At 60.7% G+C, this 13,253-nt stretch overlaps 1 protein-coding gene across 2 annotated transcripts; it reads right to left on the bottom strand.

The window, feature by feature from the left end:
• Positions 1 to 2,029: 2,029 nt before the first annotated feature.
• Positions 2,030 to 10,795, bottom strand: Nrtn (neurturin). Of its 2 annotated transcripts, none has more exons than XM_041669483.1 (3): positions 10,422 to 10,795; positions 2,965 to 3,146; positions 2,030 to 2,543 (listed from the first exon to the last, which is right to left on the bottom strand). In XM_041669483.1, the coding sequence occupies exons 2-3, from the start codon at positions 3,131 to 3,133 to the stop codon at positions 2,119 to 2,121; spliced, it is 594 nt and encodes a 197-aa protein (XP_041525417.1). In that variant the 5' UTR covers positions 3,134 to 3,146; positions 10,422 to 10,795; the 3' UTR covers positions 2,030 to 2,118. The 2 variants fall into 2 exon arrangements, with proteins under 2 accessions (XP_041525417.1, XP_041525416.1); XM_041669482.1 differs by lacking the exon at positions 10,422 to 10,795 and adding an exon at positions 7,732 to 8,087.
• Positions 10,796 to 13,253: the final 2,458 nt, after the last annotated feature.

Raw genomic sequence — 13,253 nt, forward strand, 5'->3', positions numbered from 1 at the left:
GACCAGGAAATCCCCACCTTGACAGCTGGCTTCCACAGCTGGTGGGGGCCACTTGGGTTCCTGGTGGAGAACTGTCACACTATCTGCTTGGCTATGGACCGTCCATGCTGAGACACCACACTCCAGGCAGGGTGTGCCTGATGTGCAATAGTGGCTCAGCTGTCGTGGGCAAGACTAACAGCCTTTAGATTGGGCTTAAGGACTGTTCCACAAAATGAGCTCCCATCTGGTCCTGTACGCCAGGACAGCACCTGCAGCTGGGGAGGTCCTAGGACCCAACAGGAGAGCATCTATGGTTTTTCTATATAGATGTAATGTGCCTGTCAAAACATCCTCAGTATTAGTTTCCTCTGATACTGAAGCATCCTATCCTGCAGGAAGCTCCTTAAGCAGGAAAGTAAACAAAACAAAACAAAAAAAACAAAACCTTTAGGAAGTCCCTGAAACGGACCAGATTCACTAGGCCTCTCTCCCAGTCAGAGTAAACAGTGTCTCGACACCCTGACCATAGATGGTCATGGTCAGCCTCAAATCATAACCACTGGAGACGTTCCTCAACATGTGACCGCTACTGTGCCATGGCCTGATTCATGGCCACAGGTGGACGTCTACAGTCACCCCTTCCATGGCTCAGCAACCACTGCAGAAGATGGGGTGCAAAGGATATATGAGTGGAGAAAGGGGTAGCACGTTGTATAACTGTTTCCTCCAATGCTGAAGCATTCCATCCTGCAGGGAGGCTCTTTAAATAGGAAGGTGAACAAAACAGCTTCAGAAAATCCCTGAAGCTGACCAGTTTTGCGTGTATTTGTGTCTCATTCCCAGAGAGCTTCAATAAAAGCTGAAGGTCAGTCCCCTCGGGAAGCCGAGCTGCCTGGGGAGGCTCAGAGCAGCCAAGGCATCTGCAAAGGATGCTCTCCAGCCTGTTGTGGCCTGCAGGCTGTGCTCCAGGTACCCAGCTCTGTGAGCTGTCACCCACACTGGGGTGGCCTTGGTGACAATTGTCACCTCACCCATATGCCAATAACCCCAGTAAAACTCATGGTTCACCAAAGAGAACATTGATGGTGTCCATACCTGAGGTCTGTACCTTGTAGGCTCCTTCCCTGCGGCGGGTGGACTGTGTGTTGAGCCACCCCAAGGAAAGTCTTTGTTATCACCCACCTATCTCCCACCTTGAGACCCACACCCCCATCTCTAGGAACCCAAAACTACCAGCACCTCCAGGCCTGCCAGGGGTCAAAGTGATACCACGGCACAGACACCAGCATCCCAATCCCTGGTGCTCCCAGCTTTCCACATACAGTCAAGGTTCCAAGGGTCCTTGGGGACCCAGCTGTGCCAGGCAGGCGCCAGCTTGGGCTGGATGGGGCTGGCACCAGCCCCAGACCTGTCCCCGCCGGGAGGTGGGCAACAAGTTATTTTTAAGCTTGTGGAAGGAGATATGGCTCCGGCTCTTTCTAGACAACAGAGTGGCCCCCAGGGATCCAGTCAGTCACTCTGTGACACAGGTTAGCCTCCAACTCACCATCCTCCTGCCTCAGCATCTCCAGAGCTGGGAGAACTAGCTTCACCTACCACATGGGCTATCTTCCTATTCTCTCCTTATTCCCTACCCACCCTTTTCCTCTCTCTCGACACTGTGTGTGGTGCTTTGTCTCTGTGTCTGTGCACAAGCAAGCTGCTCCCACGGTGTGGGGAGGGAGCATCTGAGCTGGAGTCACAGGTCGAGCCTGGGTGCTGGGAAACGAACCTGTTGCTCTGACCACTGGGCCACCCTCCAGCCCCCACCAGTGCCTTTGTGTGTGTGTGGTATAGCCAGGCGTGGGTACTGAACTCCGCCCTGGGCCTCTTCTATCTGTCCATTGGCGCAGATGGCTCCTCCCATGGGCTCCTCCAGAAACGCCATCTCCCACAACTGGGCTTTCTTTCATCGCATCTATTTTCCCCGTCTCTCCCAGGCCATCGGGAACCGCGACCTCCCACAGCTGGCAACCCACTTCGCGCAGAGTGAATGAGCAGCGACCAGGGCAGTTCCCACACTTTATGTGAATTCAGTTTTCGCGAGGGTCGGCGTGGCCTCCGGGCAGGCGCCCAGGGCTGGGGCGTGAGGTAGCGTCACACGCACGCGCACTCCCGCGCCGACAGCTCTTGCAGCGTGTGGTAGCGGCTGTGCACGTCCAGAAAGGAGACCTCGTCCTCGTAGGCCGTCGGGCGGCAGCACGGGTGCGCGCGCACCCGCTCCTTGCGCACGCGCCTCCGCTGGCGCAGGCGCCGCAGGCCCAAGTCGTAGATGCGCAGGGCCGCCTCGCACGCGCCTGCGCAGTAGCGGAACAGCACCGTCTCATCCGACGTGTAGCCCAGGCCCAACTCGCTCACACGCACCTCGAGCTCGCGCAGCCCGCAGGGGCGCGCGCCCGACCGCGCACGCGCACGCCGTCGCCGGGGACCCGCTCGACGGCGCGGGCCCGGAGCGCGTGCGGCCCAGGGGGAAAGTTCTCGAAGCTCCACCGCGTCCGGGGCGCCCTGCAGCAGAGCTCGGTCTGTGGCGGGAAAAGGAAGACAGAGGATTGGACCGTGAGAGCTGGCCCCGCCCCTTTCCCTCCGCCCCGCGCACGCCTGGGGCTGCGGAGGAGACGTGGCAAGGGACGCGTGACAGCTGGAGCTCGGGCTGCGGCCAGGAGATAGACGATTGGCCGGTGAGGGCTCCGCCCCTCGCTGCACGAGGCACCCGAGTGGTCCCAGCCTGGCCTTGGCTGCCATTGCTCCCCACTCCATCTGTAGTTGAGGGGTGTGCGGACAGGACGGGGTTCAGGAGGCAGAGGCAAGGGGAATCACGTCAGGGGCATCTTCATCTACTCCGAGAGTCTGAGGCCAGCCTGGGCTACATGAGACCACACCCCCAAGCTAAGTGGCCGGTCCCTCCCGGTTCCCGCCCCCTGGCCTCTCTGGGGCGGGGCTTACACTGTGCCAGGCGGGCGAGGCGAGCGTCCAGGGTGCGTGGCGGGCGTCGCAGCGGCGCGAGCGCAGGTCCCAGGCGGTGGCCCAGCAGCAGACCCTCCTGGCACATCCAGACCGACAGCAGGGAGCTGCAGACGAGCGACACCAGGGCCGCCGCCTTCCAGCGCCTCATCCTGGGCCTCGACCTGCGGGGACACGGGGTGGTGGGCGCCGGCAGGTGGGGCGAGGGTGTGCGGCCATCTCCGGGGCAGCAGTGGGTGCAAAGGTCCTGAGGCTGATGGCGCCTGGCGTATCCTAGCAACGAATACCAGGCCAAGCAGGGAGAGGTAGACAGCAGGAGATGCCCCCAGCAGGTGGCTAGCGAGAGGGGCTGTCCTGCATCTCATCTGCGTGCCTCAGATACCAAGCCACATCTTCCGGAAAGGTTGCCCATCCCAGCCCCTCGGAGATGTCCCTCCATCAGGGCACCCATACTTCCTGCTTACCGCACACAGTAGGTGTGTAATAATCTGCCACCCTCTAGGTTACCCAGAATCCCCTGCTTCGGCCTGAAGTCCCTTGCATTCGGTTTGCATGGCCCCACCACAGCACAGGCCACTACACGGAGCCCCAAGTGTGTGCCAGGCCTGACCCTGCACACACCAGGAGGCGTCTGTGTCTGTGTCAAGCTGGGGAAACTGAGGCACAGAACAGGCGGAGGCCTGCTGACCCCGAACTCTGCCCCCCGTTATTGAGCACTGACTGTACACTATCCATCCTCTCAGTAAACGACGCGTGAGTTTGTCCACGGCTGACATTTATTGAGCGGGAGGAGTGTGTGCCGGATGGACAGCCGCACAAGGTGCCCGTACTTGCGCACATCCCTGCACCGCAGTGCAAAGGCCCGGGAGCAGGAGGAGGGAGGGTGGGCACGTTACTATAGTAAGTCCGGGCTACGCCACTGCTAGGACCCGGCTATCGCCCAGTAGCCCAGGTCTCCGGGGCCGAATGCCAGGGCCCGAGCGCTGAGTGCAGGTGCTGGGAACCAAACCCGGGTCCTCCGGCGCCCACAGGCGGGAATTAAACTGTCCATGGTCTACAGCGGTGGAGTCTCTGTCCTGGCATGCCTGCCTCACCCCCACCCCCACTGTACCTCCATTACCCCCACCTCCTTCCCGCTAACTCCGGACTAAGCATCCCAAGCCCCAAGGGCTGTTCCTCCGTTCACCCTCACCTCCCTCCCGTGGCCTGTGCCTCCGTCCCCCCTCTCCCACAAGGTGGGCTGCGCCTGTTTCCCCCTGTGGACTCTATGAGGAAGCATGATGGCCGAGAAGACCGTGGACCCCCAGCCGAGCTCCGAACCCGTCAACAATGGCCTGTCTGTCCCGGGTCACCCGACTGGTTTGTCTGCCACGGAAGGGGGTACTGGGGGACGAGGTGAATACGCAGAGGCCCAGTGGTCACCGCGTCCTCCTGTCCCCGCCCTGTTTCCCCATCTGCAGTGGTGTCCAGCAGACCCACTCATGCACACGACCCGGGGCCCCATGGCGCTCAGCCTCCTCAGTCCCCTATGATCCATAGGGTCTCAGGTAACCCAGGTTGGCCTCCTGCCTCCACCTCCTGAGTGCTGGGGGTGGCGTGGCACCGCTTCCGGTCTGGGGGGGTTATTCAATTTTAGAAAATCATTGGGGCCCCGGGGGAGGGGGGTTCTATACATATGCTTTAGGCAAAGTCCGTGCCTCAGTTTCCCCGTCAGCACTGACAGTTTTTCCTCTGGTCTGTGAGGAAACTGAAGCCTCCCGGAGCTCGGGTTCTCACCTCCCTCTGAGGGCCCCACCCGCCGGCGGGACGCACATCTGGGGGCAAAGCAACAACATCTGCAGAGCGCAGCTGGTTCCGATGAGCTGTGGGGGCCGCGGCCTGGGGTGCCTTTTGGGGTTTGGTGGGTTGGGGGGCGCAGGCAAGAACTCAGGGCCACTGGCAGCCCCAGGGACTGAGTGAGGCCTGATTTGTTCAAACTCCTGCTCGTACCTTAAAGCCCCAATTTCAACACGTCCCGTCCCCCCCCACACACATTTTCGAGATTTTATCTTATTGTGGTCTGCGGGAGCACGCGCCGCAGAAGCGTGAGTGCGTAGGTCAGAGGGCAACTGTGGAGTCAGTCTATGGGTTCAGGTGACCAAGCTAGTGGTAAGTGTCAGCGCAGGACACTGACCGCTCAGCGTCACACAGCAGATGGGTTTAAACGTGTGGGAGGGGGCCCTCGGTGACTGCGACTTCTGGGTAGTGCGCCACCCCACCCCCGACACCACGCAGGCAGGGCCAGAGAGGTGGACTGTCACCGCAGGACACACAGCGCCCCCCGCCCCCGTCCCCCAGGCCTGGCTGTGCGCATGCCCCGCGGATAACCGGATCAGGCTAATACGGGCTGAGCAGCTGGAGCAGGGCGCAAAGACGGCAGGAACCCCCCTCCCCCGTCCCAGTCTGACCATCTGGCTTGGAAAGGAAACTGAGGCAGGCTCCGCGGCTACCTGCCCTCTCCCTTCTTCCCAAATCCAAAGTTCGGCCTCACGTCCTAGATGAAGGCATCGCCGAACCTCAGTTTCCCAACACCGGAGCCGGCGCTAGGAGCTTTATCGTCTTGAATTAGCCTCATTACTTTAAATGCACGTATTTGCGCAAGGCGGGTGCAAGGGGCGTCGACCCCTGGCACGGGGTCCCCAGGAAGCACTCTGCCTTCATTGACTTATTCTAACATTTTCTCAGTGTTTCTTCTCGTTTGAGTCAATGTAGCCCAGGCTGGACCTTGTGTGGCTAAGGCTTACCTTGAGCCCCTGATCCTCTGCCTCCAGTTCCTGAGTAGCAGCGGTGAGGACAGGCTCAAGGCGCCACACCTGCTCCCCATGCTTCCCCGGCCAACCTTCCAGAACATTTTCTCCTCATCCGTCACTGGCTCATCCTGATTGTCCCCACGCGAACCAAGCTTTCCCAGATGTAGTGCCCTCCTTCAGGAAATCTTCCCTGAGCCTCCCACCTGTCCAGAGTGCCTGTGTCCGTGGAAGGCAGTGTTGCTGCTTCTAAGGACAGCCCATGGGACTGACATCTGTCGGAGCATCTCTGGGTTTTGTTTTGGTGCCTAGCTTTGTTGGGTTTTATTTAATTCTGAGAACATGGTGGTGGCGTTTCGGACAGGATGCCCGGATGAAGGGATACCGGGCTTGGGGCTGTGCCCGACTGGGGGTGTTCCCAGCTGAAGGGGGATGCCTGTGGGGTGTGCCCGACTGAGGGGTGCATGGCTGTGCGATGTGCCCAGCTGAGGGGTGCCTGGCTGATGGTGTCTGGCTGTGGGGTGTGCCCGGCTGAGGTGGGTGTTCTGGCTGTGAGGTGTACCCGGATGGGGGCTGCCTGGCTGTGAGGTGTACCCGGCTTGGGTGGTGCCTGGCTGATGGTGTCTGGCTGTGGGGTGTGCTTGGTTGAGGGGGGTTCCTGGCTTAAGGATGCCCGACTGGGGAGTGCTGAGTTGAGGGGGGTGTCCGACTAGGGAGGGGTGCCTGGCTGTGGGATGTCCGCAGTTGAGAGGGGTACTTAGCTGTGGGGTGCTCAGCTAGAGTGTGTGTATTTGGCTGGGGGGAATATCTAGTTGGGGGTGCCCAACTGAGGGGTGCCTGGCTGCGGGGTGTGCCCTGCTGAGGGGTGCTCTGCTAGGGTGTGTGTATTTGGCCGGGGGGATATCCGGCTGAGGGGGTGTCTAGCTGTGGGATGTGCGCGGTTGAGGGGGGTGCCCTGCTGAGGGGTGCTCGGCTAGGGTGTATGTATTTGGCTGGGGGGGATATCCGACTGAGGGGGAGCATTTGATTTTCACCGCACTGCCACAGTCAGCCCTTTGTGGTTGCCTAGGGGTTTGGAGCTGGCTAGGGACTGGGACCCTCAGAAGTCCCCCGGATGAAAGAGCGGGAAGGGGTGTCCTGCCCGGGGCAAGGGGCTGGAGTGGGACGAGCTGGTCAGGCTGGAATCCACCCGCCACTGACATCCTGCCCGTCACGCCCCATGGGGCTTCCTCAGCCGGGGGCGCTGACACACAAAGGGTGTCCCAGAACATCAGGGATGTGAGGCTCAGCGAAGGAGGCGGGACGGAAACCCAGGCGTCCAGTGCCCAGCACAGCCCCCACCCAACCACTGTGTCAGGCAAGTGGCAACCTCCCCACCAAGCCCCCCAAATCCGCATCTCAGCATCCAGCCTGGGCTTCACGATTTCTGCCTCTGGTCCCACCTGAAGTCTGCCCACTCTGCAGCAACCCTGGACCTGATGACTTCTCACCCATAAACCGAATTATCCGGAGTAATCTGGAGCAAGAACTCGGAAAGTGGGGAACACATACATGGTTTCCAATCTGAGCTTTGCCCTTAAGGGACCCCCCTCCTCCAAAGAGCCCCACGCCCTCTTGTGGCTGAACAGCGACTCAGGAGCCCAGAAGCCCGGCCCTTACCGGGGAGGACACGGTGTCCCCGGGCACGCAGCGAACGCGCCCCTGACGTGTTTACTTCTGTGCGCCGCGGGGCTGCGCCACGGCTGGGCCCCCTCCTGGGACTCACTGCGACCTCGATGTCACCTCTCCATCCTCCCTGATTGACGGAGCGCTCACGGGGGTCCGGGGGTCCAGCAGCTTAGCACAGGAACCGCGGACGCAGGAGCCAAGAACGCGCCCCGTCGGGTACGGAACCCCGCGGTAACCCGGGAGGGGGACCTTAGGGACTCCCCCCCACCGCACTGCGTCCCGGGACTCAGCTTACCTGTAGGGGTCTCCAGATGACCCGGTCAGTGGTGACTTCTCCGACCACCCGAGCCCGGCCCGGCCCCAGCCACCGCGTGCGCCATCCGGATCGCGGGGACCCAAGGCAACCCGGGGACCCCGTGCCGGAGGAGGCCACCGCGCAGGGTGCGGGACGCGGGCCGGGCCATGGGGTTTCCCCCCCTGTCCTCTCTCTCTCTGGTTTCCCCGGGCTCAGTGAACCCCGGGGAGGCACGCGTGGGAGGCTGGAGCGCGCTCGGGACGCGGGGCCACGCGGGGAGCGCGGGGCGCACGGACGGAGCCACCGCGCGCTCTCCCTCCGCTCCCGCCGCGCACCGCTCAGGCCGGCTGGGCTAGAGGGGGCGTGGTCTTCCCGGAGGCGTGGATGTGGGCGTGGCGTAAGGTTTCCCGGGCTTGGGAGCCGCCCTCGTCCTGCCCACAGCCGGAGGGGCGCGCCGGGAGAGCAGGTGGCAGGAACGCGGGAGGCCCTAGACGGCCACACCGATCGATCTATCGACTTTCCCGGGACTCTCCTTCATCCGAGACTTTGTGCCCCAAATCTAGTACACACTAACTTTGCGCACCCCTTCCCCATGTTCCCAAACCCCCCACCTAGACTCCCCACGAGGATGAACCCCTAGAGTATCGGATGCCCCCCAAATTGCTGTTCCCAGTGCTCTGTGGCCATCTACGTTGTAACCTAGAGTCCCTGGACGCCCGTCTGGTCAGCCAAAGGCCACTCTGCACCCACTCATGATCCTCCACGAGTCCTTCCCATCCCTCTGTCTGCCCCAAGGAGCCTTCCCAGGGAAACTGGGTTCAAGGTTTCTGCTCAGGCACCCTGGATTATGTAGTACTGCCCAAGAGTCCGTGGTCCTCAGTGAACCACACCCATCGTCGCTTCCCGTCACCCTGCGCCTCAGAGTCCCGTGAAGAACCCATTTGGGACGGTTTACCCCAAAGCACCCCACCACCCCATCCCGGACCCCATCACTGAAGTCTACCACACCCTACTCCACCACCTGCGACTCGTGAGCGCTTCCTAGTGGAGCCTGATCACTCAGGGGCAGGGCAGGCGGGGGCGGGGTGAAGGATGCTGTGACCACGCCCCTCCACACCCAGTTGCCGAGAAACCACTGCCCTAAGGTCCCGCCCTCGACATTCAGAGCCGGCTCCTTCACAGCACCCTTGGCTGCCACCACTTGATGTGGGTAGGTGGGCTGACTTAAAGTCAACTTATCCCAGAAGCCTTTTCATGACCAAGCCCCAAAACAATTCTACCTCTTGCCCAGGGCCTGTGCTGGGGATCCCCCATGCCGGTGGAGTGTGTGCGCATGTGCGTGTGGGGTACAGAGGGTAATGTGGGTTTGACTCCATGGGTCAGAACAGCAGACTTCTAAAGTCACCTGTGCTCTGAGACCTGAGGCAGCGACTCCTCCCTGTGTCTTTGGCTTCCAAGTGGTGAAGGGTATGCCGCAGGAGCGGGGAGATGGGCAAGGGCCTGGTAAGGGGGAGATGGGGTGAAGGCCTGTTATGGGGGAGATAGGGTCAGGGCGTGGCACTGGGGAGATGGGGTGAGGGTGTGACACGGGGAGATGGGGCGAGGGCATGGCAAAAGGGACATGGGCGAGGAACTGGCACCAGAGGAGATGGGGTGAGGGTGTGGCACAGGGGAAATGGGGCGAGGGTGTGGGTGGGGGAGATAGGTGAAGACCTGGCACTGAGGAGATAGGGTGAGGGTATGGGTTGGGAAGATGGGAAAGGATGTTAGACACCGGTGAATAGCACGCTAGCTGTACATGCACATGCATGTTTGGTGGCAGGGCACTCAGCTGTAGGTCCCATAGACACTGGACGCACACACCCACACTAACTTTACACACACACACACACACACACACACACACACGCTCTTCTTGGCCCGCACAGAGGATCTCCCCTGAGGCTCAGCTCATTTACAGACACCCCATTCCGGTACAGCCAGGTGCTGGTTGACACACACAGACTCACACGAACAATACAGATGCTCCCTGTCTGTGTCCTCTGTCACATTCATCACTGGTGCAAAGGCCCACACTGACACACTAGCACAACATGCAACACATGCAAGAAAAGCTCCAGCAGACACACACATGACACACATGGGGGGCTGGTATGGCAGACCAGGTCCCCCTTGCACACACAGCTGGCCAGAGCCCACCCCCACTGGGCCAGCCACCATGAAGCTGTCACCAGTCACCTTGTGGCCACCTCTGCTCCCCCGACCCAGCAGTGACTGGGGGTGGGGCAGGCAGACACATGGGGAGCAGGACACACACATGTGCCCACCATGTGGACACTCATAAAATGGTTGCCCTGGCAACAGCAACTTGAAAGACCAGGCTCTTCCTCTGGGATAGATAGGGGTGCAGGGGTGGAGCTAACATCAGCAGGCAGGACAAGAGCAGAAGGTGGGGACACAGGACCCGCACCCACCTATGACCCCATTTCTGGGACACGTGGTTTGTTCTAAACACCCACGGGGATCTCATCAGAGACACAAAATGGCTGCCACGCTCAGGGCTGGAAGAGGTCACACCAGAAACTCAGGTGCCATCTATCCCGACAGCCCCCCAAGACAGATGCCTGTCGTGCTCTGAGTCACGCTTCAGCTGGGAACCGGGGCACACACGCATGCACACAGGCACATACCTCTCTTTCCAGCATTCTCCACCCCCAGTGGAGGCCGATCCCCCACTGGGATCTTGTTGGGTGAGGGAGACGCTCCATGGAGACCGACACTGTTGGTGCCACCCCCTTCAGAGAAGGGTCACAGCCACAGCCGTGTTCCTATCCGGGAGGCTGAGCTCAGGGCTAGGCTGGGGGTGTTTACAGTGCTAAGTCCTCTTGTCCAGATGCAGGCCATGTAGGACCAGGGACCGGTGTCAACATCTGAACTTCCCATGCCAGGGGGACAACTGAGGTGAACTCGGTGTCCTACCAGAGCCTAGACATGGGGAAACTGAGACACAGCTGTATGCAGGCCCTTTGATCCATTTCAGTGAAGATATGGGACCTGAATTGTGGCCCCCATCCCGTGTTTGCCTGGACTTTGTTCCTCTTTGGTGTCCCACATCGCCAGGCAACACCCCCTGCCCTGCCACACAGCCTGTTTGGTGACCAACTGGGTGGTTGTGAAACTTGGGGCTCAGAGAGATCATGCAGCAGACCCGGTCACACAGCAAGAGGCTGTGGCTTGGGGACTTTGCAAAACGTCCTGCCCTGTCCACCCACCCATCTCCCCCTGCTCCGGAGTGGGCCTGACCTCCTGGAGGCCACCATTCCCAAGGGAAAGCACTCTGTTCTTGGGTGGAGACCCAGGCCAAGGCTTGGGCGGCTGGTGGCCTCTGGCCAAAACATGAACTTGGCTGGTGGGGAAGTTTCCATCTTAGCGTCAAGAGTTGGTCCGGGTTCAACCGGCTGGGGGCTAGACCCTCGGGGGACCCCTGAGGGACTAGCCCAGTTGGGTTGGAAGTGCCTGGGAACTAAGTGTGTCCTCTCTTCCCCTAGGCCACCTCTATGTGACTGGGAACTTCACAAGCACCATCCTGCAAAGTGTGTGGAGTCACGGTGAGAGATTGCTCGATCTGTTTCCTCATTTGTGAAATAGCTCCTAGGTGTGTTGTGGACCTAGTCTTGGATACCCCCTGTATGACAGGAGTGTCCTTGGGCTTTCCTTCTAGTATGGGCTTTCCTTTTGAGAAAGGCTCCCATACCGTAGCCCAGGCTAGCTTAAACTTAACTTCTGATCCTCCGGGTATGTTCGTTCCCATGCCCGGATGGAACCAGAACTTCAGCTGTTCCAACGAGGGCTCTACCCACTGAGGGCCCAACCCCAGGCTGACCCTGACAAGGCTTTGCTGTGTACTGTGTGCATAGCCCAGGCTGGCCTGGCGCTCCCCCATCCTGTCCTGCCTCAGTTTGCAGCATTGGCTTCTGGGACTTTGGGGTGATTGTCATTTCAATGTGGGAGCCGCAACTGGGCCTCCGACTTCACCTGATACTCTGGTGGGGGTGGGGAGTCTCGGGCAAACAGAGGTCAGGCAGGGACCCTGGGGGCCCGTGGGCGGTAGGAAGGAACGGGACTGCAGATCCAGGCGGGGATGGTAAAAACAGGACCGGGCAGTTCTCCTGGGGGCCATCGACAGCCCAGGGTCAGAGGTCAAGGCCTGGTCCCCACGGGTCCGGGGTCAGGAAGGTGGGAAACACATCAGGCCGGCCACCTGGGCAGCGAGCGACTCCCGCGGAGGGAGCGGGGAAAGGGGCGGGCTTACTCCCGGGTGGGCCGTTCTGCGCACGCGCACAGCACACTTGCACGGGCGCGAGCTCTCTGCCGCCTGCTTGGCCCCGGCTGCTTTAATCCCCCTGCTCCCGACCTGCAGCCCGGAGATAAGGACCCAGCTGCAGACTCAGATAAAAGAATCGCTGCCACACAAATCCGGGAGGCCAGCCGTGGGCACTCGGCCCGGGCTGCACCTGCTAGACCTGGGGGAGGGGCGGGGGGAAACCCAGGCAGGCACAGACCTGGAGAGAGATAGAAAAGAAGGGAGCCAGACGCGGACAGGGGGACTGCCGTGAGTTTGGGGTTGCCGTGGGATAGAAAGTGAGCCTTTGTCACAAAAGACAAAAATAAGAGAATGCCAGAATCAGTTCAAGGTCATTTTCAGCCACAGGTAAAGGCTAGCATTGGCTATGTGAGACCTTACCTCAAAAAAAAAAAAAAAAAAAGAAAGAAAGAAAGAAAGAAAGAAAGAAAATCATTGAGGCTAAACAGGAAGAGTAGGAGAGACAGGCAGAGAGGAAGGTGGAAGGACGCAGCAGCTGGGACCCGGAGTCTTCCCTGCGCCCACTTGGTGCCTCTGTCTCCCTCCTGACCCCCTTGTTTCCCGGTGTGAGCCGAGTTCAGGCCTGGGTACGGCTTTCCACAGCTCCGGGGGATTATCCGGATCCCACTGTTCAGGGAGCACGGACTCCCCAAAGGCGACGCCGGGGTGCCCCTGGATGTGGAAACTGCCAGGGAGAAAGGGGCGGGTGTGCGGTGTCCCTGGAGGAGGGAACATCATAAGCGAGGGGTGGCGAGGACTCTGGCCGTGCTGCGGGGCGGGGCGGGGCGGCGATGGCGGCTCTGGCCGGGGTAGGAAATCGAGGCCCGGTACGCGGTAAGCGCTCGCCAACGGCGCCGTCGCCGCGGTTAACGTCGGTACCGTACCGCGGCCGCGGGCTGCCTTGCGCGGAAGGAGGGGTCGCCCTCTGCGGGCCTCAGTTTCCCCCACTGTGTCCTCGTCGCAATCCAAGGGACACTACAAGGAGCCCCAGCCTTTCCAAGCGCATCGTGTTATCCCCACGTCGTCCTGCAGGGAGAGGCAGAGAGCAACAGGCCACCACCGAGGTCTCAGGCTTATTAATACCTTTCTCTCTCTGGGCCTCAGTTTCCCCTTGTGTCTGTTTCGTGCGTTGAGGGCCAGCCTGGGCTACAGAGTGAGA

This window comes from Microtus oregoni, unplaced genomic scaffold (assembly GCF_018167655.1).
Source record: "Microtus oregoni isolate MIOR12 unplaced genomic scaffold, Mior012 000019F_ref0000042, whole genome shotgun sequence".
In the NCBI taxonomy this organism is placed as follows: domain Eukaryota; kingdom Metazoa; phylum Chordata; class Mammalia; order Rodentia; family Cricetidae; genus Microtus; species Microtus oregoni.